This window comes from Pyxicephalus adspersus, chromosome 5 (genome assembly GCF_032062135.1).
Source record: "Pyxicephalus adspersus chromosome 5, UCB_Pads_2.0, whole genome shotgun sequence".
Lineage (NCBI taxonomy): Eukaryota > Metazoa > Chordata > Amphibia > Anura > Pyxicephalidae > Pyxicephalus > Pyxicephalus adspersus.
The window spans coordinates 140,327,112-140,353,258 of NC_092862.1; the positions used below are offsets into that span (position 1 = coordinate 140,327,112).

At 39.5% G+C, this 26,147-nt stretch overlaps 1 protein-coding gene across 1 annotated transcript in view; it reads left to right on the forward strand.

Annotated features, from left to right (window-relative positions):
- Positions 1-26,147, forward strand: part of PHF14 (PHD finger protein 14) — a 150,536-nt gene that overhangs the window by 44,771 nt on the left and 79,618 nt on the right. Inside the window, exons 15-18 of the mRNA XM_072413424.1 lie at positions 7,882-8,050; positions 11,215-11,352; positions 18,734-18,790; positions 18,891-19,015. Of these exons, the coding sequence (XP_072269525.1) occupies positions 7,882-8,050; positions 11,215-11,352; positions 18,734-18,790; positions 18,891-19,015 (489 nt within the window). The remainder of the gene's footprint in view (positions 1-7,881; positions 8,051-11,214; positions 11,353-18,733; positions 18,791-18,890; positions 19,016-26,147) is intronic.

A 26,147-nucleotide genomic window follows, 5' to 3' on the forward strand; every position in this document is an offset into this window, starting at 1 on the left:
GTAGACACTCTACACAAGTTTTGCATACCATATGGGGAGCCCAATACTTATCTTGGTCCCCCAGTTTAATACCAAAATGTGCAAGATATGCTTGTTCCACAAATTCTGTAATGTTTCTTCTCTGTTTTTGCTGATAATATTCACCACAAATGTAGCAAAATACATTAGGGTCTATTCCGATTCCTGTATCTCAAGAACCAGAGCCAATTCAATGAAACTGATGTAATTTTTGGATTCAGCAGACCTGAAATATTTGAAAAAAATTAAAAAAATCCCTGAAAAAAAGGGATAGAAAAAAGCGATAGATCGGAGGATTAAGATGACCTAACACTTTTTTCCCTTTAAAACTTAAAAAATAAAAAATAAAAAAAAATAAAAAAAGGTGAAGCCCGTTCCATCAGAATGAGAGAGCCTTCTGTGATACTCGGGTCACACATCCCAGGAAGCCCCCTACATTGGGGGGAAAAAAAGATAACCTCACTGCACATGTTTTACAGCAGGCTACATCACCCAATCTTGCGCCTGCTCAGTGCGAGATCAGGTGATGTAGCCAGAAGAAACAAGAAGACAGACAAAGATGGCTGCACTGGGACAAAGGAGGATTACTTGTCCGAAATTAACATTTTTCTTCTCTCCCGCTGTTTTGCTTTAATTAAAAGATACTTTTTTTTTTTTTAATAATTATACTAATAATCCTCCACTTCTCCTGAATTACTGTAGCAGTCACTCCCTTTCCACCATCCCTGGTACAAAAGTTTTCTCTCCTTGGGCAAAAATTCTCTGCTACATTCCCCCCTTCCTTTGCATGTAGCCCTCATATATATGTATATGGTTTTGAGTTATGGTGGAGCTAATCCTGCTCCTTGTATGGGCTCAGTGTGCAGCAATCTATGACATAAAGAAAAGTTTGCAACACAGGTCAAAGTATAATTAGGAAACAAGATTAGTGCAGGCAGGGTAGGTGGTGGATTGAAGTTGTCTTTGATAGAGGTGGCCATTGTGTTCTTGGTAAAATTTGCTTTGTGTATGTTACTAATATTTTTTTTTTTGTTAGGGAGAGGTCTTTTTTCAATAATCGTGCAAGATTCACATAGTTATTATTATTACACAGTATTTATATAGCGCCATCATATTACGCACAGCAGTACAAAGTCCATAGTCATGTCACTAACTGTCCCTCAAAGGAGCTCACAATCTAATGTCCTTACTATAGTCTTATGTCATTAATGTAGTCTAAGGCCAAATTAGGGGGAAGCCAGTTAACCTAACTGCATGTTTTTGGGATGTGGGAGGAAACCGGAGCACCCAGAGGAAACCCACACAAACACGGGGAGAACCTGCAAACTCCATGCAGATAATGTCCTGGCTGGGATTCTAACCTAGGACCTAGCACTGCAAAGGCCGGAATGCTAACCCCTGAGCCATCGTGCTGGCCAAAACTCAAAAATTTTATGAAAACATTTCTGAATAGACCCCTTAGTGTGCTCTTCCATTGTTTCCTTTTTTATTTCAAATATTTATTCAATTTAACTGCATTCAATGGGGTGGGTGTCCATCTTTATTAAAACTCATGCAATTTTTTTTTTTTTTTACTACTTTTTCTTTTACGAACATCTGTAATCTGAAAATGTAGACTGTGGGGGTGGTTGGTGGCCTGACTCTGGCTAACCATTTGAGGATTATTATTTGTTTACTTCTTTTTAATGCTTGCAAATTACTAGCTATTAAATGATAACTTTTTGTACTTGTCTACCCTGGTATGCATTTTACGCGTAGAGAGCGCTCCCTTAAGTTTAAAATGTTTGTGGTTGTGTTTCTCTTCAAATGTATCTGGACAAAATAAAAAATATATGAAATGTAGGTCTGCAATACATACAAATTCCTTAATGCAGGTATAGAAAAATCAGCTATAGATCTGCCAGTAATGCAGCCCTGTCCTAATTGTACTGTATTTTATGGGCTGACAACATATAGGAATTTTTATAGATTAAATGGTGTCAGCCCTGTTCTGTTTTGTTGATCTACGAAATCAGCCTTTTTTAACATGGGGGAACAAATTTTCAAGTCTTCAAGGGACCCCCTGCTATAAACATTATATCCAGAGCTTACAGTACATTAGTGTGGAGGTCAGTAGTTCGGCTTTGAACTTTAGCGATTGTTACGGCTTGGGAATATGTAAAAAGGCTGGGCTGTGCGTGTGCAGCATCAGCTTTGCATGCTGGGGAAACCCGTCATTTCCTTGAGTGTGCAGGGGATACATGAACTCCTGTGTTCATGGTTTAGTTCTGCTTTACCTAAAATATCTGACATACCTTCCTAATGATTTCAATTTCAATAATTTCAAGGGAAGAGAGCGCAGCGGGGTGCCGCTCCCTCTTTTCCCCCACTCTCCATAGAACAGAACGATGCTGTATGTAGAGCGCTCGTTCAGTCTTTGGTCGTTGGAAAGGATTGTGAAAGATTCTTTTCAACGACAATTATTCAGCGTGTTTATGTAGTCTTAGCTTCTGTTCTGTTACATTGGGTATTATCCGTGTGGACGGTTGCTAATTTGCTTCTCAGAGGCGGATCAGGGGAAGGTTAGCTGCTGAATTTGGAGGGGTTAGTTGGGGTGGGTAGGGAGGGGGATTTGAGTTGCTGATTTGTTCTAAGAAGGGTAAAATGGTATTGCTAGAGGGGGCAGTCTAAAAAAAAATATGGTAAGAAACTACTTTGTACGGTCAATCCAGAATGATGCAGATTTCTTCTTCATTCTGTCAGCATAGTAAGTAGCAAACTCTCTGCTCAGGTTTGTATTAAATATTGGCCAAGCAGAACCTGTCTATTATTATTAATATTATTATTAATAAACAGGATTTATAAAGTGCCAACATATTACGCAGCGCTGTACATTAAACAGGGTTTGCAAATGACAGACAGATACAGACAGTGATACAGGAACGGAGAGTCGGGTTAGTGGTATTCCATAGAGGAGGAGGTTACAGTAGTCCAAACGAGAGATGATAAGAGCGTGTACAAGGAGATTGGTGGTCTCAGGGGACAGGTAGGGGCAGATTTTGGAGATGTTGCGTAGGTGAAAGTGACAGGACCTGGAAATGTTCTGAATAGCCGTTTCCCTTTAAAAGTTTATTTTCGGGCCGCTCACCGTCTCTATCCATACAGTCTATCTGAAAGGATAATCCATTTGTGTGATTTGGACAGAGCATTCTGCCTGTGAAATTGTTGAGCGGGGAATCTGCGATTTTTTGTTCTGCCTTTTAAGTAAATTGAAAGGAGCATTAAGTGTCATTTGTCTAGGGGCTAAAAAGGCGAGCACACAGCAGGGAGTGCAGGTAGAGTAGGTCAGGTACTTGCAACTTTTCTGTTCTTGCCGTACATCCGTTCTTTGCTCCGGCTTACACGCATGACTTCTTGTTTTCAAAGACTTGCAGTGGTTGGTTTATTTTAGTTGTTTTTTTATTGCTTTTAATTAGTCTGAATGTGCTCTGGAAGATGAGAATTTTGGGAAAATGAGTCATATTGATTGCATCGTTTTTTTTTTTTTGTCTTGTGATTCCTCTTTGTGTATTTGCTTTTCAGGGTAAGTCAGGCGAACCTGAACTAATCCTCCATATCTAAAGTAAAGTTTGTCTGTGAGTTTAGTCCAGAGGTAGGGTGTTTGGGAATTAAAAGAGTATCTCTAGCCAAAAGGTTTCTTTAAAGTAGTTTTGTTAGGTTAAGCAGTAGCAGTGGGTATAACATTATATATAGTTTTTTTTTTTTTTTTTTAATTTTTGTACACTTGGGGAAATTTTGCTTTGCGTAGAAGAACACAAGAAGGGAGAGGAAATCTCTCCATCTCTCTCCAAATTTTTGCTCATCACCTTCCCATCTTGGTGGCAAGAAAATCCTTCTTAAACATTAAATTTTTGGTTCATCATCGAGGACGTACCTTTTACAACTCTGAATGTGTGAGTGTAATTCTTCAACCTTAGTTTTTATCCTGAATCTGCTGCTGCTTTTTAACATTGCTTGTTTTTCTGCTTTGATTCACAGTCTCCTAGTGGGGTACTTAACAAGTACAAGTAGTGCTCTGCAAGTTCTGCATGGTGCTAGAACGACAGGACCTAGAGAATGGCAGGGGACCTTCAAAAAAGATCTGTTTGCCCAATTTGAAAGGATTGGGGGTCCTTCAATAAGTGAAAAAATTGGAATCAATACCTGCTAGTTCTCTCTAATCTCCCCCCTTTCGGCTCTTGTTCCCTTTTTCATAGTACTGGTCTGACTGTAGGCCCCAACACATTTTCCTTCCCCATTGTGGGCTGATTGGATACCCCTTTATGGAAAGGACAGTTCTGAAAACCGCTAGCCAATGTTTATTTTGGAAGGGTTAGTATTTATGGAGAGTAGCTTAACCTCTGAACTCTCAGATGCAGATGCTAGACTTGCTTAGTTGTCTGATGGTCACTTGGAATGTTGTGAACTTGAAAAAAAAAGTTTTGAAGACTTCCTAAAATCAAGTTTGGCTCCTTCAACAGTTGAAAAATCTAACTTCCAATTTCTCCATTGAAGTCATGAACCAGTTACCCATGGGGAGCAGCCTGACTTCTGAATTTTCAGATGCTGATACTAGACTTGCTCAGTTGCCTGCTGATCCCTTGGATTGTTGTAAACCCGAGAATAAAAGTTCTGCAGACTTCCTGAAATCAGGATTGCTTCTTTCAATGGTTGACCTGTCTTCCAGTTTCTCCATTAAAGTCATGAAACCCATGGAGATCAGCCCAACTTTTGTGAACTCTCAAATGCTAGACTTTCTCAGTTACCTAGGAGTCACTTGGCATGTTGTGAACTTGAGATTTAAAGTTTTGCAGACTTCCTGAAATCAGAGTTTGTTCCTCAATGGATGAAGTGTCCGTCTTTCAGGTTCTTTATTGAAGTTATGAATCCGTTACCTATGGAGAGTAGCTTGACTTCTGAATTCTCAGATGTTGATGCTGACTTGCTCAGTTGCTTGGTGGTCACTTGGATTGTTGGGAACCTGAGAGTAAAAGTTCTGAAGACCTCCTGAAAACAAGGTTGCTTCTCTTAATGGATGATTTGCCTGCCTTGCAATTTCTTCATTGAAATCATAAACTGGCAATAGTTCTTTTGGAGACAGTCCGTGTCCTGTACAGCTCCACTCATCCTGTGTCTGTGAAGTTCTTTCTCCTCTTCTTACCTTTGGGGACTAAGCTAGTTGTACTTCTCATCATTCCAAATCTTTCAGATCATTTCCTAGATGCTGAGCTGAGAAAACTGGTTCTTACCATTCCTAAAAACGTTTCCTACACGAAAATACAGTCCCTTGTCCTGCCTATGAGGCAGGTGTGTCCTTTTGACAAAAGAGTTTTAAATGTATGCAGCAGTGCCTTGGTGGGCCGGGATTATAGAAAATCATTGACTACATTAACAGTAAATATTCATGGCATGCCATTATAATGAGGAAAATTACAAATGTTGCAAGATATGTAGAACAATTTATAGGTAAGAATATAACAACAAATACATAGATGCTAGAGAAGCGCTAAGGCAGTGTTTCTCAACCTTTTTTTTTTTTTTTTTAACATGGGGAACCCTTGAAAATAACTTTCAGATCTTAGGGAACCCCTGCTATAATGACTATATCCACAGCTCACAGTATATTAGTGTGGTGGTCAGTGAGAGGAATTCTTACATTGCTGGCCTTTGGAAAGAATGTCACCCTTACATATAGCCAAAAAAGATCATTGGTGCCACTTATACTGACCTGAGAGGCACAAATTCCTTATTGTTTAAGGAACTCCAAACAACCTCTGGAGGAATCGTAGTCAGGAAACACTACTCCAAGGTAATAGCTAAAGGTGCAAAGTCATACTTGTTGCTGTAAAGCTGGGGTCAGCAAACTCCTGCCTTTATGGATTAAACTTGCCGGCCGGCCGGCTCCGGAGCCGCGGGTTGCGGGCGGATCTGCCAGGGGTCGTTAGGAACTACCAGAGCCGGAGCTCCGGTGCGGCCCCCTTGCAGTTGCTCCCCTATTTACCGCGGCTGGTGTTGATACTTTCGCTGCCATGATAAATAGGGAAAGCTCCCTGAAGGTAAATCCCTCTCCTCCGCAATGCATACGGAGGAGAGGGATTTCACTTCAGGGGGTATTCAGCTGTGGTGTGCGGAGCCATTAGGCCGGGCCCGGCCCAGTGTGGTCCCGCCCACCCCATAAATTGCCTAGTGGACATAAAACTTTGCGGACCCCTGCTGTAAAGGAACCATAAATCTTAAACATTTAAACATTAGGTTTAATATAATGACCAAATTGTTTCCAGGAGGTTATTGTAGGAGCCGTGTGTGCTTTTGCCAAAAGTGTTTTATCCAACATAGGTCCACATCCAGAAGTAATTATTGGGTGAAGTGTGCAATGTTCATATTACATGTGTTACTAAAAACAAATCCAAAATAGAATTTGTTAAACAGGTGAATGAATTTTACACAGTGCACTTATTCATCTCTTGGCCTTTAGTGGCATTCTACTTTGGGCTTGGGCTTTTGGAAATGTTTCATTACAGTACATAAAGCAATCTCTTCTGATTTCCTACAATCTGCTCTCTGCGTTTTTACAAAACAATTTTCGTTTTAAAATGTCATCCATGCCCTTTCCTTTTTACATTTTTTGTAGAGATCTGTAGAATGCTTTTCAGCTTCTTGAGAGCTCTCATTCTCTAAATTTATCACACAACTGGTTTGACTGGTACCTACAAAAATCTTTAATGCCTAACTGTATTTCCCTCTGTGGCATTTACATTCTGAGGTGCATAGAGGTAAAACAGATGACAACCAGTCAACAGATAACTGAATTTAAATGCTGTATGTTCAATTAAAAAAGGGGATCCAAGGGAAAGCAGTTTGGTTATTTGGCTTCCCCCTAAAATTGACCTTGAACTGTATTAGACATATGACTATGGTAAGGACATTAGATTGTAAGCCCCTTTGAGGGACAGCTAGTGTCATGACTATGGACTGTGTAAAGTGCTGCGTAATTTCTTGCCCCTATATAAATACTGTGTATTGGTCCCTTCGAAGGGACCATCAAAGGACTTGTATTTGTTCATCCAGGCCTGAGATTTACACAGTCGTTGCATACACCACAGTCCTGTCCGGGAGATAACCTATTAGTATGGTGCAGTTCAGATCCTATTACTTTTTCTACTTGTTTCTGTTCTTGGACAGTATGTTTAAAATAAAAATTCACTCTTTAAAGTCCAGCAGCTTTTATTAAAAAAATACCTGCTGATCATGCCATGAAGGTCTTTGTTCAACTATAGGGTGACCGCATTCTGTCCCTAACTCATTTGTGCTCCTTTCTTGTCCATGTCACATGGGATTCCAATCAAGATGTACATCATGCAGTCATTGTCTCATTTTTTCAGCATCAAGAAACCTGCACTGAGAAATGGCATGCAGCCATAAGTGCAGGTAGACGTGAAATGTTACTGACTTACAGCAATCAAATATTGTTTATAGTGCAAAGTGCTTTAGGAAAGTAAATGTCATTTAGGTAGGCTTTAAATCTACATAATTCTCCTGACACCCCTATGGTAATTGCATAATGACAAGCCAAGGTGTTTGGTCACATAATTTGCACCGAAGGAAGGATCTGTCAACTCTGATTTTACCTTTCCATGTGATCACACGACACCAAGGCTTTTGATTATATGACCACCACTTAAGAAAGGGTTGGGTATATTTTTCTATTAACATGTATTTAGTCATATTCTAGCATTTTATTATTCATTTACTATTTGGTTGTAGATCAGCTTTACATATCCAGTTTGTATTATGCAGTTTGGTGTTTAAGGCAAATATGGTAATTTTGTTATTGGCACTTTGCAGGCAATGCTCCGAATGTGACCAGGCCGGCAGCAGCGATGTAGAAGCAGACTTTGCTATGGAAACTTTACCCAATGGGACAAAGAGATCTAGAAGGCAGATTAAGGAGCCGGTGAAATTTGTATCACAAACTTTAGCACAGGACACTAAAAAGACGCCTCTGAGAAGTACGGTGAGTATGACATGAGCCCAATGGGATTTGTATATAAAGCTCTGTGTCAACTGCTGAATACAGTTTTGGTAAGAGTACAAAGGTGTAACTTCAGCTAACTGTAAGGATATAGGGTTGGTTGGGACACTTTCCACCATAACATAATTTCTGCCCACCTCGGTGCCTGAATGAATGAACTTCTCTGCTCATAATGGGTAGTTACGTCACCCGGCCAAAATGAATTAGGCTGGGTCAAAGATGTCGGCTCGGACGAGGGAGTTCGCAGACATTGCATTGCTAAAGGGGGGTGGTGAGCATTAAAGGGATTTGCTGTGCATTAACTAACACGCTAAACCATGCAGCTCACCCGGTAAAATACTTGCTTTCCTCTTTTCTTTCTTTCTTCAATGTGTGGCTTGCTTGGCGCTGCAAAGGGACCTCACCATATCCTCCTCCTACTTTGTTCCACTTTGCTGCATGGGTGGGGGACTAATAAGTGCAGATCACTAAAAGCCATTCATGTCACTCAGTACTTGGAAATAATTTTACTTCTAAGGATTGTGTGGTCCTGGGCTGCACAGTGACATTCGCTAGAATGGGAAGGAAGGTGAAAATTTCACATCTGTACTCAGAATTGGAAGTTAGATGAAGGACAACTTCACTGCTATAGTCTTGCATTCATCACATACAGGTAGGAGCCAGTAGTTGCTCCTAAATTCCACAAATAGGGTTCTCCAAGCTTCATCCAGTCAAAAATCACATTTAAATGAATATGATCTGAAATGATTGATCTTCATTGTTCTGGAGCTATTCGTTCAGATATGAATATTATCAGCATATGTACTTGAATGCTAATCTTGGCTTTGTCCAAGAAAGCAATACATATGCTGATTTCTTTATCTTGGAGACACCAGTTTTGCTGACTGGTCTCTTATTCCATAACAAATCCATTAATCTACTCTACATGTTTATGGAGGTGACTTGAATGGTTTTGCTGTGTTTCTTGTATAAAATCAATAACAATAAAACAGAACCACCAGAGCACAACATTGCTGCACATATAGTGAATTAATTAAACCTCATTTCAGTTTTTAAGTGAAACGAATTGGTTTTATCTGGGAATCTATAGGACTAACGCGGCACGACCAGCTGTCCTGTGCACAGCATTCACATCTGTTCCATCCAGGAGGAGGTTACGTTTACTGACAAGAATGTACTCTCATGCATGGTAGTGATTTATTTGGGTTTATTTGTATTATCAGGATTTGCTGCTTCATCCTTAGGTGTATAATTTTTTTTTACCTTGAGCTTATTAAAGCCCTAATGGACTATTTAAATCTGAAAAATGTATTCAAGTCTATATATCCCTTAGTGCAGGGGTCCCCAACCCCCAGTCCATGGCCGTCTGACAAGTGCACTCCTCAGCACGGTCAGGAGAAGGTAGGCGGGTTGTGTCCCTCTCCTGGCCTGATGAGTTTACTAGTGATATGTTAATTAATAGAGAGCAACATTCATTTGCATCTTTTTATACCTTCCTGGGGTTGAGCTTTTGTGTTTTTCATCTTTTATGTCTTTTATTGTTCTCCCACCCTTTGTATTTAGCACACAAAGTAATTCATAAAATTTTCAGTACTTTATCAGGACTTTATCCTTTCCCTTTCCAATTTCACACCTTCTGAAGATGTCAGTATTGCACTTGCCACACCTTGATCCCTCTTCTGTATCTCCTCAGCTTTCATCCAAGGGCTCCTCAGCTCTTTAAATGCAGCCATTGAATTCCCAACCTCATTGATTTGATCTTTAACTCACCAAGCCCCTCCATCCCCCCACTCCCTTTCCTCTGAGATAAACCTTGAAGAGTGTCTTGTAAAGAAGAAGCAGGGCCTTTAATGGGTTTTCTTGTAGCAATTTTAGGACAGGATAGTCTGTTTATCGGTAAGAGTTATAGATTAAGAAGGTCTGTGTGCGCAAAGACATGAAAGGTCAAAAGGATTACTTTAAAATCCAGATACTTTATTTGTAACATGGGCCAGAAATCATTTGTAATTTTTATGTGGATGGTAGTTCTTGAAACAAGATTATTTAAAGATAATGTTTGACCCTTTTAATATCATATAGATAAGCATGCTAAACAGATCAGCTGGATGACTCTTATCAATTTGTGTTAAAGTGGGACTCCTGACTATTTCCATGTCACCACAGAACAAACAAGCATTGTACACATTGTGCTGTTAAGTTATATGGAGGGGGTATGAAGAGCAGAAGGCACCCCACTGTTTTCTCCTTGGTGGGATATGACCGTAGCTGCCCATGCTTTGCTGTTTAGTGATCTGCTAGACCACTACCTTCTTGAATTTTCACCAGAGATTCAGATTGTTCATCTCAGGCAACAAACTTCTAATGCAGTGTTTCCCAAGCAGGTTAAATTGGAACCCCCAGGGTTCCTCCAGACTTTGCTAGGGGCTCCCTGAGAAATTTTTGCCTCTAAGGTAACCAATGGCACCAATTTTTTGGCTATAGTTAAGAGTGTCATTTTCCCACAGACCACTATGGTAATATACTGTGAACTGTGCATAAAGTAATTATAGCAGGGGTTCCTCATGGCCTGAAGATTATTTTAAGGGTTCCCCCATGTTAATGGGACTGGATGATCTAATGTGTTTACATAGCTTTAGGAACATTTTCTTTCCTTTTCTACATTGGTCACCTGATTAACTTGGGCACCATATTATTATGGTGTGCCTGTTCATGGTTTTTACAACCTCTCCTTTTCTAAGAAGGCTTTGCACAAGATTTTGGAGCGTGTCTGTAGGAATGTAAACCCATTTAGCCAAAAGAACATTTACAAGACTAGGTACTGATGCTGATTGAGAATACCCGGATCGCAATTGATGTTCCAATATATTCTAAAAGTGTTAGTAGCGTTGAGGCCAGGACTCTCAAACTGTTTCATGCCAAGCTGGCCACTGGTCTTTATGGCACTGACTTTGTACACAGTTGTTCTAAAACATAAAAGGGTCTTCCCATACTGTAACCAGAAGACCCAGTGAAGAGCACACAGTTGTCTAAAATGTCCAAATCTCATAACAAGCTACACAATAAAAGTAACATCAAGCTAGTGTTATGTTTAGTTGAAGGGTTTCTGATTGTGAATTTTAATTTATTTTGATTTTTAATTTTAATAGAAACATTGCTTTAGAGGAAGAAGGAAAAGCTCGCTTTTTGGTCATTCTGAAGATATAAAGAAAGATAAAACAACAGAAGAAGCTACAAGGCAATCAGAACTTCACCCTGAGCACAGTCAGCCAACTGAACTTATGTCGGTAATGTGAAATTTTATTAAATATACTCAGTAATGCTGAACTTATGTCGGTAATGTGAAATTTTATTAAATATACTCAGTAATGCTGTCAATGCTATTCATACTAAAAACTGGATTTATGAAGTCACTTGTCATACTGAATAACAAAGCCAATAATAGTTTCTGTATTAAAGCAGAGCTAAACTTGTGGATGAGCTTTTTCCTATATTGGCACCCCAGTGTTCTCCCCAGAAATGTTTTCATCTGGGTGGGGGGAAACTGTAGCCGGGTGGTAAAAAGTGTGCGGGGCTAGACACGACATGGCAAATTTGGAGCTCCTAGTTATTTATGCCATAGGTATCCAGTAACCCCTGCTAGTGTGTCAGTGTTCTACCCCTATACTTTGTTCCAACTTTCTAATGCCTGGCTTGTTAGAATGTACACCTTTTCCATTTTTTTTGTATTATGCCCCAACAGTCCATGTTTTAATAGTGTAATCCCTTGTAGTAGTGTAATATTGTGATTAATGTGGCTTAACAAATTAGGCTTAGTTCACATTAGCAGTAATATAATGCCCCTCCTGAGTGACTACTTGGCAACTGCTAGGCACCTGGGATTCGTAACGGGATACCTGCTGGGCACCTGGGATTGGTAACCGGTGATAACTGCTGGGCATTTGTGATTGGTAGCCGGTGATAACTGCTGGGCACCTGGGATTGGTAACAGGTGGTAAATGCTGGGCTTTTCAGGCCTAGCAGTTTTTCAAGCAGCATTGGTTCCTGGCAAGAGGAAAGTGGGGGGTAAACGCAGCAAATGCAACCTTACTGCCAATGTGAATTCAGCCTACCTTCAGATGTCACCTCCTAGCGCTATAGCTTGGTAAGACAAAGAGCATCATGCATGTGATCGCAGATGGGGCAGGACAGCCAGTGCCCTCCTCTCATCACTGCCAAAAACAAAAACTTCCTGTGAAATGTATCCACTCGCAGTGTGATAGCTGTGTATGTAAAGTCTGTCTGTCAGATTCTGCAGCCTAACAATTCATTGTGTTCAATCTCCTAAATTGTTGGTTGTAATTACCCAAAATTGTTAGGGTACACAGGGGACCTCTCATAGCTACTAATAACCAACATTTCTTTTTTTAATTTCAAGAATTTTAAAATAGGGGATCACGAGTTTAAAAACATGTGGAAGTTGAACATTTGGGTTGCTGTTTTATATGAAAGTGCACCTAGGAGCCCAAAATTGAAAATGCAAATTAAGGACCCAAGGGGCCACTTACATAGCAGGAAGCATTGGGGTGGGGCCCTCTAAATATTTTACCTACCTTTCACCAATCTATAATTGTAATACTATGCTACCCTTTCTGCTTTTGTTCTTTGAATCCCAATTTATCTGGAATGGGGAGGTGCAGGAAACTCAAAATGTAGGTGCAAACGGGGAACAGATATATAAACCTCTTAAAATTTTATTAGCATGGCATCATTAGAACATAAAAACCTGTGCCCATCAAACTGCTGCCCTGCTTCCCTACCTTGAATCCTAATTTCTAGTATGACAAATATAGATTTGTGAGAGATAAGTATAAATTTAGGGGCCCTTCCCCAATTCTCCTTTCTATGTAAGTGGCCCCGGGGGTCCCCAAATTCCATTTTTAATTTAGGACTCCATGGCACGTTTGCTTTTAATACTGCAACCCCAATGTTGTATTTTCACAAGATTTTATAATTCTGATCCCCATATCATGAAATTTGTAAAAGCTGGGGTGCTGAAATTGTGATTGTTATTGTGCTAACTAAAAGTGTTCCCTATGCACCCTGAAAATTTCAATTCATTATGATATTCAATTTATGGGAAATGAAGGTTTATACACAGAGAGCTGTAAGGCTGAGGAATGTGACATGCAGCATTTACACACACTGCTCTGATGATGTCATTACACACGCCCACTGGGCGGAGACATTGTTTACACAATGTATTTTTTTTTTTTTTTTCCAAAAGACTCGGCACAGCTATGAGAGGGGGAGGGACAGCCTGTGTCCTGATCTCTTCATAGCTGTGCTGTGCTCTTCTCACTCCGCCCGGCTCTAATCGGCAATCAGCTCTTATCAGCGGAGATCAGGGCGAGCAGAGCAGCCTCTCCGGTGTCCATTCAGAGCTGCTAGAAATGTGCCGTGTGGATTAATTACCACGGTAGGTGGGCGGCATGCCCCCTAAAAACGGGCTAAGAACTGTGGACCCTCATGCTTACCTCAGCGCCCTGCAACAATGAAAGGTCCTGTATACCCTAAATTGCCCATCTATGTTTCTTACTATACTTATACTTACTTATATACTTATTTATACTTACTTACTTACTTATATACTAACTATACTTGGTCCACTGCAAACCATTTTGACCAATGGGCTGCCAAAAATGATACGAGCCATTGGGCCGCCAAAAATGATAGGAGCCATTGGGCCGCCACCGGCCGTAGGAGCCATTGGGCCGCCACCGGCCGTAGGAGCCATTGGGCCGCCACTGGTGGTAGAGGAAGCAAATGAGAGAGCCCAGAAATATATCTTATGCATCAGGTTAAGAAAAAAGGAATCCAAGTTCACACAATTGAAAAGGTGAATGCATGTTTTAAAAATTAATTATTTTATTCTATCAAGGTTAGTTTGAAATAATCACATCACACTTCTGAGAAGATTACAGCCTCCAGTGATGTGAAGTTTCCCTTTATAAGCCCTAAAGGTAACATGTTGTAGAATGGGTGGATTAGTGAACACAGAAGATGCACATTTACAGGCTTACTTGAAAATGAGAATACTGGCAATTAAAATAATGTCAATAATGGGTGAGTCCAGCAGTGTTCACTAAAAAGTGAATATTTTGAGTGTAGACCCGTTTTTTTGGGAACTCATTGAAATGCACACTTTGTTGATTATTTGCATACATTTCTCCATTATTTGCTGAAGACAAAGTGTCCATAATTGCCTCTTAGCCTTATTATAGGGCCAGTAACATGATGACTTTTCAGCTGTGATCCTCTCGCTACAAATTATTTTTTGAAAAAAAAAAAATTGTGCTTTTATGAGTCCTTCCCGGAAAAGTCAAACGTCCTCATCAACCGCTATTGTTGCTGCTGCTCAATATAACGTTCTGATAAATATAGTTTTCGCTTGGGAGAAAAAACGTTAGTTGGTAAATTTGTCATTCAGCTGCGAGCAGTTTCTAAAGTTTTGCTTAACAACATAATTTCAAGTCATCAAGTTTTTCATTAACCCCCATGGCTTCTGTGTTCTATAGTGCCATAAATATGTGAGGAAATTTTCCTTATGCCCCATGTGACACAGCATAATAATAGCACAACAGGACTTTCTTTAAAGTGAAACTACTTTAAAAATGCACAATTCCGGCAGGTGCTTATTGCAGAAAGGGACTGGCGGTGGCCTTTATGCAAAAACCCATCGTACCTGCCTGCCTGTGAAATGTTGCTGTGCTGTGTATGAGAGGTTACCTGGCACATGAGGCTACCTGGCAATCCTTGTGCCGGGCCAGAATGCAGGGAGGTATATCATCCCATCCTGGCCAAACAAGTTGAAGTTTAGGATGCAAAAGAAAAGTAGGGAGAAGGAGGCAACGTCTGTGATGGTACAGAGACAAGGACATAGATCAAGTCTGAGGCTAGAGGCTTCACTGACAACATAAGCCTTCCAGTTTCAGTCTGCCTTGATTTGTTTGGTTATTTTTGTGGACAAAGCTGCTGACAAAGCACTTGCATAACTGTAAGCCTTAACGGTTAGTCAATGCTAAAAATACCTCTGAAGTTAAACTAACTTTATTATCATGGAGTTATCAAAACTTTTCAAGACTGATGAAGGAAGACTATCATGGGAGAACATGGGTATGGACAAACAAACCTTGGAATGGATTTGGCCCAGGATTGGAAACATTTGCCAATAATTAGCAAATTATTGCAGACTTGCTGGATTACGCAGCATCTCCTATGATAGTCTATCTTTTCTGGTCTCAGAGAGCTATCCTCAACATAACCACGCACCTATCCAGACACAGAGTTAATACTTCTCTTGCCTTTCAGTTTCCTGGTAACAGACTGAGGTCCTACAATTGCTCACCACCTACTTCCTGTGAAAACAAGTCTTGCCCCACCTCATGTAGACATAAGGCTTCTAGGGATGTTTGGGGAGGTAGTCTAACATTTTTCCAACTTTGAGTGTCACCTCGTTACATCTGATGTCAGAGGTGGGGGGACATAGACTGTAGAACTTCATGCAAGCACTTTTGCTCCCATGAAACATTCTGTCCACCCAATTGTCTTGTTTATTAATGAGGTTGCTGTTAGAATTTACCTTGCTCAGTTCATGGATTAGATGAGCTTTAAGACTAAACAAAAAGCAATTTATCTTTCACTTTTTTTTTAAAAAACAATGTTCAAGCTAGAAACCAATGGGTTGATATTATCCTGTTGAGTTTTTCATCATCCTTTCGACACGCCTATAACCTAATGTGCTTGCATAATGCAAATTCTGTCTTCAGATATGAAGTCGGTGCTTTGGCTGCCCCTCCTATTTTTTCCCCAGGGTAATTTAAAGTATAGTTTAGTTTATTATTATTATTAATAAACAGGATTTATATAGCACCAACATATTATGCAGTGCTGTACATTAAATAGGGAAAAAACAGATAAAGACAGTGACACAGGAGGAGGAGGAGGAGAAGACCCTACCCCGAAGAGCTTACAATCTTAAGATATAATATAGTACTGTACTGTGTAGTATACTAGCTACTGTTCCTACAATGCTACAAGTTTGGCTGACATTAGCTTCCATTCTTTCCAAACAGCGGACCTAAAACAAGATTTTTACAAATGAAGTCTAAACATCTAACCTGCAAGCTTCTTTCATGTCAGTGACTCAAAACTTTAATGAATCTGTTGATTTAGCACCGCAGCCAATAATCTAGTTTTTTATTAGGAAGAAGCCCGCTTTTAGTCAAGGCCGAAAGACGTCTGTTCCCTAGAAAAATGACATCACCAAGTCAGGTGTGTTAATATTCGCTCCTTGAACAAAGGTCCGCCACCACTAAGTGCTTGAAAAAGTAACACATTGACGCAGAGTTGAAACTACTTCATCCATACAGAGAAATAGAAAGATGAGATTATGTAGAAAAAACAGAACAAGGCTTCACATTTTAATTTAATTACAGCTCAGATTCCTACGCGTTCGCTATAAATCAAATTCACGACTGGAGTGGAAATAAGATCTATGTTTATCTCTGAGTTCGGTCTCTGTGCAGAAAAAAAAAACTTTTGATAGAACAGAGTGGGGAAAAAATACATCTTAGCGGCAAAGCCAAGATTCCAGAAATTGAGCAATCTTTTAACCTAACCTGCATGGTTTATTTTTTTCCTAATTTGTGATGGAAGATCTACACATCAATCTCATATCCAGTTCTTTAAAGTACCATTTTAGGTTCAGGAGGACCACTAATTCAGCATTGCAATTGCTATTATCATTATTGCCCAGTATTTGTATAGCACTGACATATTACGCAGCGCTTAACCTAACTGGAATGTTGGAGGAAACCAGAGTACCCTGAGGGAACCCACGCAAACATGGGGAGAACCTCCAAACCTCTTGCAGATAGTGTCCCGGCCAAGACTTGAACCTGGAACCCAGCGCTGGAAAGGCCAGAGTGCTAACTGCGGAGCCACCATGCAATTGCACAGATGTGGAACCCCAAAGGACCATTTATATCACTGGGAAAAAAAATTTTCACACATGCCAAGGTCCCCTTTGTCAGCAACAATAATGGACTGAGGTTTATTGGGGTTCTCAAACATTACATGGTTTTCCAGGGTGTTACCAATGCAGAACCTACTACTCAAAGGTCCATAGACTTTATGGAATATGTTGAGTTTCTTATTCATTGCTCTGCCACATCCTATGCAGTAAAGATAACTCAGAATAGAGCACTGAAATCACCAATCAAGTGTTACCATAATATTAGCACATCTCTGGAACAGAGTTTTTGTCACCAAGTTTCGGGAGTCCGGGATTTTGGAAAATATTGATGTTGTTTTGCTAGTGTCATCAGCTCTGCAGTATTGTTTTCCCTGCAACACTAATACATTTAAATCTGAATTTGAGGCAAACAGCTAAACACATAATTGAAATACATATAAGGGAGTTGTTTTACCTGTTAAAGGTTTTGTGTTTCTCTCCATCTGGTCATAAGATTTATGCAGCTTTCACAGCCAGCTTGGAGATCATAGCTTTCCCCACTGCAGTTATAGTACAAGCCTTCTGTATGACAAAATAAGCAAGTACCAAATCAAGTTACCATTTGAAGCACAAGACTCACAAAGTAAACAAGAAAACTTGCTGCCAATCAAAAATGGAGCGAACAGGACAAGCTACTGGCATGTAAATCAGAAGTGACATTGCTGATACCCACAACTTCCGCAACATATACTCATCCACTTGTAGTTCAGGCAAGCCTGAGGGTGGCAAATTCATTCTGATTTGAGCAGCAGTACATTTTTCTAGCTAACATATGTGCACTGCAGCACATGATTTTTGTTAATAAACACATTCATGCATTTGTTAATGTATTTTAAAGATTTGTAGATTAGCCAGTGGTGTCAGGGTAGTGGTGTTCAGTATTTCCTACTAAAAGGCTATGCGGTTTTATCCTGTTTTAGGAAGACTTCATCCACCCAAGGTTTGCATTGTTTCCACCTATACTCAATTTATGGACTAAGGCTATGTACACACGTTGGATTTTTGTTGTTGAAAAGGATTTTTCGTGATCCTTTCCAATGACAAAAGACTGAAAGATGCACGGACGATCGCGGTTCTGCTCTATGGGGAGGGAAGGAGGGAGAACGAGCAAGCAACACCCTCCTGCACTCTCTCCCCTTCACTTGCATTACAGTCGTTCGTTGTTTGTGGATCTGCAAGGACGGATTCATGACCGACGTTGGATGAACACTGTACACACGTCAGAGTCTCGTCCGATACCAGCCGATAATCGGACGAGAATCATCTGACGTGTGTATGTAGCCTTATTAGAAAATAGAAAAGATTTATACACCCGCCTTTATTGATCACCTCCTGATGCTGGGAATCTGGTAATAAGTTCGTATAATGCATTTGGCTACTTTAACTTCTTCCTAAATAGTTGAAGTTCATTAACAAAAATTTTGGAACGTCTTTTATGCACAGAAGGTCTGTAATAGGAATGGTATCTCTCCGCATCACTTTTTGTGACAGGTCCCATTTGTATTCAGTCTGTAAAACAAAGAGCTTTCTACGGCCTTGTAGTTTTACAACGTGTCACCGAGCATCTTTTTCCATCCGCGCTTAGTCAACCTCTCACCTCTTGTTTGTTTCAGAGGACCAGAGGTCAGAAACGCAAGAGAAGCTTCATGCTTGAAGAGGAGAAGTCTGAGGTCAGGGTAATACAAGTTAAAATAGCAGGCTCCGAGAGAAATGCTCTGCTTTTTTCAGTTCAATTTTATTTTTTGATTTATTTTTTTCTTACTTTTGCAGGATCGGCTGCCCAGAGAAAGAAGGAGAAGGCAGCCGATGACTTTACATAAAAAGCCAAAGGCAGAGGATTTGAGAACAGAGTGCGCTGCATGCAAAGGGACCGGTGACAATGAAAATCTAGTAAGGTATATAAAAACAAAGACACAAAATGATCAAGAGGTTTAGTCGTTTTGGCTATTTTTTTTTAATCTGTTAGACTAATTTTATTAGGAGCGGTGGAATCCAAAACACGTTTGCATCATTATCTTGCATATCATAGATGCATGTGGTTCTGTGGATTTGTGTGAATTTAATTTTCTGTTTTATATGGTATCCAGTTTTGGCAGATCTCAGTGCTGATTAGTGCTGGAACCCCACCTGTCAGTATTGACCACAAGCCAGCATTTAGCCCAAGAGCTGCATTGATTAGCTTGTATGGTTGGTCTATGTTTATGGATACTATGTTGTGTTTACAGGATAAATGTACTTATACCCAAAAGCACCGTTACCTGTTTGCCTCCCAAAGTGCATGAAAAAAGGGTACCCCTTGCTTACGATTTTTGAATACAGAAATCTAGCTACTACAGCCTATTGCCCCTACAGTCTACAAAATACATACATAAACCAAGGGTGCCCCAAAAAATATTGGGTGCATGTAATGGTATTTAAAACAAAAGTCCCATTCCCTGAAAGAGAGAAAACCTCCAATTATAATATTATTTATGTTTATACAGAAAGGACACCCACAAAAGTTTTCTCCCAAAACCATAAAACAGAAAGCCAGATTTAAACAATATAACTCTTTATTCCACATAAAAAAACTAGATTAAAAGTGAATTTTGAGATCGATAAAGAAATGCACCAAGAATGAACACCAAAATAGTGGATCAGTGTCTGCTTCATCAAACAAAGTATCGCTCCATACATTACAAATTGGAATGGCAACAATAAGATTCACCTGCTTTGAGAAGACGGAAAGCTCCCAAGTTCAAAGAGTGTGAGATCATAAAAAGGCTGCCATCAGCCAGGCTACTGGGGATCCGAGGACAAATAAGGATTGTGACACCCTACAACTTCTAGTAATAGTTTAAATCGCCCCAATAGTAGCTGTAAGCCAGGCAATAGGTATCAATCCCGACACGTTTTGCCAGTAGGCTTCTTCAGGGGATGCATTGAGATTGCAACAGAACTATGACAGAGCAATAAGAGGTATGTAATACCCTAACAAACAATACTGAGGAATTGATTTCTTAGGGAATGTTTCCACTGGTACCCATGAAGAAGTAAAAAGCAGGAAAACTAGATAACTTTAGAGAAAATTCAATAAGGTGGCAATAGGCTTTTGTGGCATGGAAACAGCTGAGCAGACGGTGGTGTCCAGTCTGTGCCATCCATTGTCTATTCTAAAAAGTTAGCAAGTAGAAAGAAGGTGAGGCTCCTGGTAGCAGTGTATGGTGTGGTTGTCTACCTACTACCAATGTAATTCTGTATCGGGCAAAGAGAGAGGGCTGATTATAAGAGGCCATATTTATCCTGGAAGATTTGGCGTGGAAAAAAAATGAAATTGAAAATTTTGGAACAAAAAAGTCTGAAGAAACATTTGAAAAAAGTGGTGTTTTAATTCATTATCAACTTGACAAAACCAATAGGGCAGAACTTTGTTAATCTCAGAAATAGATAAACAGAAATATGTCATTTGTCAGGAAAACAACTATGTTATATGCATCTTATTTATATTTTTACCTTGCAAATACAAAGAAAATTGAGAAAGTATGGACTTTTTAAGCATCTCCTATACATCTCCTAGACTTGTATTAATGTCTACTTACAAAACAATTTTATCTAACAACCAAGGTAAAAGTGTCATTTAAAAGGCGTCCAATATGTAAATAAGCTCTTAATTTCAATTTGACAATTGTCTGGTTCTTCGGGAATTATTGAGACATAAACACTTATGGATAAAATATGCAGATCCAAAGTGGTTCCTTCAATTATAGCGTCAGGAAGTAAGTGCAGAGCAGCAACGGGGAAGACAGGCAACCCCACAAGTTGACAAAATACTTTTAAGGTATTGCCATCCCAAAACTTCCTAAAATCTGCAGTCAATTCCCATAGAGAGCGTCAACCAGAGGAGACATCCTGTTGCTGCTATCCTTTTCTGCAATAATGACCTGCCTGATGGAGCATTTGTAGAAGAGAAACTTTAGTTCCAGTTTAACCCACGACCTCAGCTTAGCTAGATAAGTTTGCACGTTTTGAAAGTTGTACTGTGATAGGTCAGTATTAAAGTCAGGGTTAAAAACAAAAACTACCTATACTCCTTTATATAGCGAATACAAATAGGGATCATCATTGTACGCCGATCCTAACTTTCCAACAATTGGAATATCTCTGTTTAGAAAAACCAGTTCAACTGACAATGGGAATCATTTTTGATTATTGACTACATAAGCCCGTACCGTCTGATCTTCCCTGATTTAGGTTGTGTGTGACCTCTCTATCGATCATCCCTTGTTACTTGTCAATAGTGTTACAAAGAACAGATCCTGGATAGTTTTATCCCAAGACTGTCAATCGTTTTCCTTGCCCTGTTTCGGGTGAACTAGGATCTCTGAGCATGTGAATGCTTGAATGACTATTGTCTCTGTGAATTCCTTCTTTCTTTTGAGTTTTTTTTTTTACCATCAAAGGTTTGATAGTCTAACTCCCAAATGTCTTGTTGAGGGATAACAGCACTTTTCAGTCCAAATCTCTTGAAAGTACATGAAAAAAATGTATTGCTTTTTTGCTTGCCAAGGCTTAAACGTATCCAATCAAGGGATGATACAAGACTGCATCTGAGAACTGTCCTACATTTTAATTGACTGACCAAGCATAAATAATTCAAGGCCGTCTGTGTCACAGTTCAGATTTCAACTCCAGGAGACATCTGCTTTCCTTCATCTGCAATTAGCAATCAATGTTCTCATACATAGACATCGGGGGTGTTTTATGCCCCCTAGTTGTTTGACACAGGGTAAAGTGGCCATATTAAATCACCCAGATTTTATTGTCATAATTCCAGACATCCTTATCAATGTATTTAGTAATCCATTTTGGTTTCTGAATACATTATTTGGCCAAATGTCTGAGACTCTGACCATAACACCTGTTGTATAGTGAGAAAGATGTTAACTTCACACAAGAAACTCATGTATCTGCAAATGATATGCAGATACACATCTGTAATGTTTGTTTAGACATTCCTATGGATATGGAAAGTTCACTTTTAAGTGTATGAAAAGCCTAAAATGATTTGTTTTAGCTTTGAATGTTGTAGGTAATAGGAATTGTAGATGTCCAGACTAAGATTGCCTTATGAGCATATTTGAGTTTGCAATAGCAAGCACATTTGCATTTGAAAAGGTGTTGATTGGCAACAAGCATGAAAAGGCTGCATTTAACTTGCTTTGCTTAAGGTTCAAACACACCTTGGACATGCTGCATTCAAAGTTATTCTTGACCTTTTTAACATGAGGATCCTTTGAAATAACTTTCAGTTCTCGGGGAACCCTTTCTATAATTACTATATCCACAGCTCACAGTATATTAGTGTGGTGGTCATTGAGAGGAATGCCTCCTACATTGCTGGCTGTTGGGAAGAATGTCATCCTTACAGATAGCCAAAAAATCGTTGGAGTCACTTACACTGACCTGGGAGGCACAAATTGCTCATTGTCCTAGCAATCTCAGGAGGAACCTTGGTTGAGGAACACTGGTTTATACATTGCAGGTCAAACGCAGCTTTTGCATTGAGTGTGAGCACTACTCAATAAAAATATATGGGATTTTGATGACCTGCATTTGAGTTGCATTTCAAATGCAGGAAAACAGCCATGGATAATTGCCCTCAAGACTTTTCTGTCAGTGTTCCTTTGGGCATTTTAAATATTCCTTCACTTCCTGTTCTAAAGACCCTAACTAATATTAAAAAAGAGAATTTAAGGAGTATTCTCCAGTTAGTTGTCAATGAAGTAGTTGCCCCCATTGGAAGATTTCCTGTCAACGCTCATCTCAGTTGTATAAGTTTGGACCTCCCATTACATTCTATACCTGTAAAAATGGTCACCACCCTGAAATCAAAAGTAAAAATAATGGCTTCATATACACTTAAGTAAACAAAAAGGTCTAAAAAAAATTATAAAATTATTTTTGTTTCATTAATTTCTTTGTCCCCTTTGGGGAGTTTCAGCCCCCTTTCTGTCTTGATAATCTAAGTCGCCATAATTGAAAGTGAAAGAAAATCTTACATTTTCACCAAAAATGTGGTAATGAGGGTTATTTTTCCAATGAAATGCCTAGGGGGGAAATAGTCAAGCTTTAGATTTTCTTGAACCTCCTGTTGCATCTTTGCAACAGGAAATGAATGGAAATGTCTCTAATAGTACACAGATAACAATGGAACAAAAAAGACAGGTGTTGTAACAATTTTACTACTCCATCCAAAACATAAAGAACTTTAACTATGCAATTTGCTCTTATTAACTGTAAACTATACATATACTTCAGACTAAACAAAATGGGTTAACAAAAAAAGCGCACTTGCAATGCTTAAAATGCCCTCTGAGTACTCGCATTTCATCAGCTGTAGCTACTTAAAATTTAAACAAGCTAAAGAGAGAGTGAGCCCAGTAGTAATCCCACTGTTACCAATACTCGTAAATGGAGCAGTTATTCTAAATCGTAGTATTTCTTTCGCTTAGATAGTCGGTGAAATTACTGCTTTGTGGTTTCCTCCAAATGCTCCAATCTTTCAGCTGCCACATTAAGTCTGCAGAATAGAGCCACGGCCAGCTCCGGCACCGTTATGCAGAGAGATGTGGCTTTAACCAAGTGAGAAGATGTGTCGGAGAGACCATAACCTTTCTCATGATACGCGTATTTCCCATTTCAGCCGCGATGTGAAGTGCCGGCGGATGATTTAATGGTGACATTTTGTTTTGCTGACGTACGTTTTCTCTTTATAACCGAAACCAGACTCCAGTAAGGATGCTCAGGGAAGACGGATGTATGTTTAAAATTTCTTTCTCTCTCTTTTTCATTTATTTATGTTGACTCTGGCATTAACAAAAAATGCTAAATATACTAAAGTTCCACTTTTCAAAATTTGCATAAAGCAGGTCATTGTAGAAAGAGACAGGCAATGATGTCCCTTCTACAGTAATCTCTCCTACCTGCCTGATCGCTTTGGGAAACTGTCAAAAAACCTGAGCCGCGCATGCGCAGTTTAGCTTTGGTTGCCAGGATACCCATCAATCCCGGCTTCCTCTTCGTGACCTAGGAATGAATAAAATGTCTTGCACTTGCAGGAGAAACCTTATCCTGGCCCAGCCAATTAGGATGGCCAAAGATTGTCACATTACACTGTCATGGTCTGCTGTTGCCATCACCAGGAAGCCTACCCAGAAATATGCCATGCATCACTGGAGTAGACTTGGACTTAAAAAGACCTCAAAGGGGTGCAGGAGATTAACAATTCTAAGATGCAAAATTAAATTAAAAGGCAAAAAACAATATTTTTTAAAAAAAAGTACTTTAATTTTAAATTAGGACACTTCATACTTTTGCATTAGGATTTGCATTACTGTATGTTAAACTGTAGTACAGTTTATGATGCTTGTTGAGCAGTTTTTGTGTGAGCTTTACATTCTTTTTTTTCCTGAAGACTTATGGGGAATATTGAGATATGACTTACTCCACCAGGTAAAGTGTGTATTACATTAAAAGTATGTTTTCCATGCGTTGCCAGGGACTGTAATATAATGCACATGTTTACCAATATGCACAGTTGTAGCAAACCAAATATTTCAACACTGCAATATACTACCCCATAATGCAGCTCGCACACATAATCGGAGATATAGATTACAGACTCAAAGCAATTACAGATCTGACTGTTTAAAATTTGATATGTGTGTATATTGTACCAGTTTTAATGTTATGTAAATTTTTTGTGTATACCTGTGTGTATGTCTATATATATCACATTCACAGTGTGAAGGTCAAACCTTCTTTCATGGGGAAGTTTTAACAATCCTGAAATGGTGCTGGGAACTTTTGTTCTTGTCTAACCCAAGTCTACCTAATTATCACTAGAAAGAAGCTTATGTCTTGTCTTTATTTTGAGGAAGAGAAAGAAATAGGAAAATGACTATGCAAAATGTAGACTCCAAACCAATTCTACTTTACATTTTAATTTATGTTGTTTCCTAGCAGTAATTGCATACAAGGGAGAAGTATAAATCAGCCAAGCATTCTTTCTAATTAAAAGTTACAGAGGACTGTAGTCATCAGAAATACGACTTGTCATTTCTGATACATCTCGCTAGGAATGCTCGTGAAAAAGAGCAATGAGCGGTGTGAAGAAGATCTGCACCCTGAAAGGTCGCTGGCTGCCTGTCGCAAAAGGATAAATTGTTATGTAGGGGAAACGTGATTTGGGATCACAGTAATATATCCAGGAAGCTGGTTTGCATTAGTCATTTAGAACGCTTGCCAGTAAAGGGGAATAATAAAAGTTTGCCATGTGGATTTTTATATTTTAGATTAAAGTGCACAGTTTCAGCATATCTGTAGTAAAGAAATGTAAATGCTTCGGATGTGTGTGGCCCACTGGGTCCACTGGCTCGGATACTATAATTTTAGCTCAAAGCTGATAAGGACCTATTGTTATCTGTGTCACCTAGAACAGACAATAAGCCTAGATCTCCCCACTACGCAGCGAGTCAATCAGACCTGGGGATGCAGCGAATCCATCATAAGGACCTTCAATGTTTTTACTTAAGGCATGCTGATAACCAGGAGGAAGGCATAATCTTGTCCTTCAATTGAGAAATTGGGCAAAAAACCTTACTTTCTACTTTCAGTTCAAAGATCAAAATAACTTATTGATGTCTATGGCAGCAGGAGGTAGACCTAGCTCCTCACTTCACTGCAGGCCAGTCTGACTTGGGGATTCAGTGGGCCCATCATAAGGGTCTGCAATGTTTTTATAGGAGACATGCTGATAATGATCTGATAACCAGGAGGAGGCCATAGTCCTGTCCTACTGAGCTACCGTGTTTCCCCGATTTTAAGACATCCCCAATAAATAAGCCACCCCCCATTTTTGAAAAAATAATTAAAATAAGACACTCACCCGTGAATAAGACATGCTCTGAGATCCAAACCTGTGTGTGTCTCCTTGATGCTGGCTGCAGCACGTGTCTGCTCCTGGCTGCAGTGCAGAGTGAAACTGAA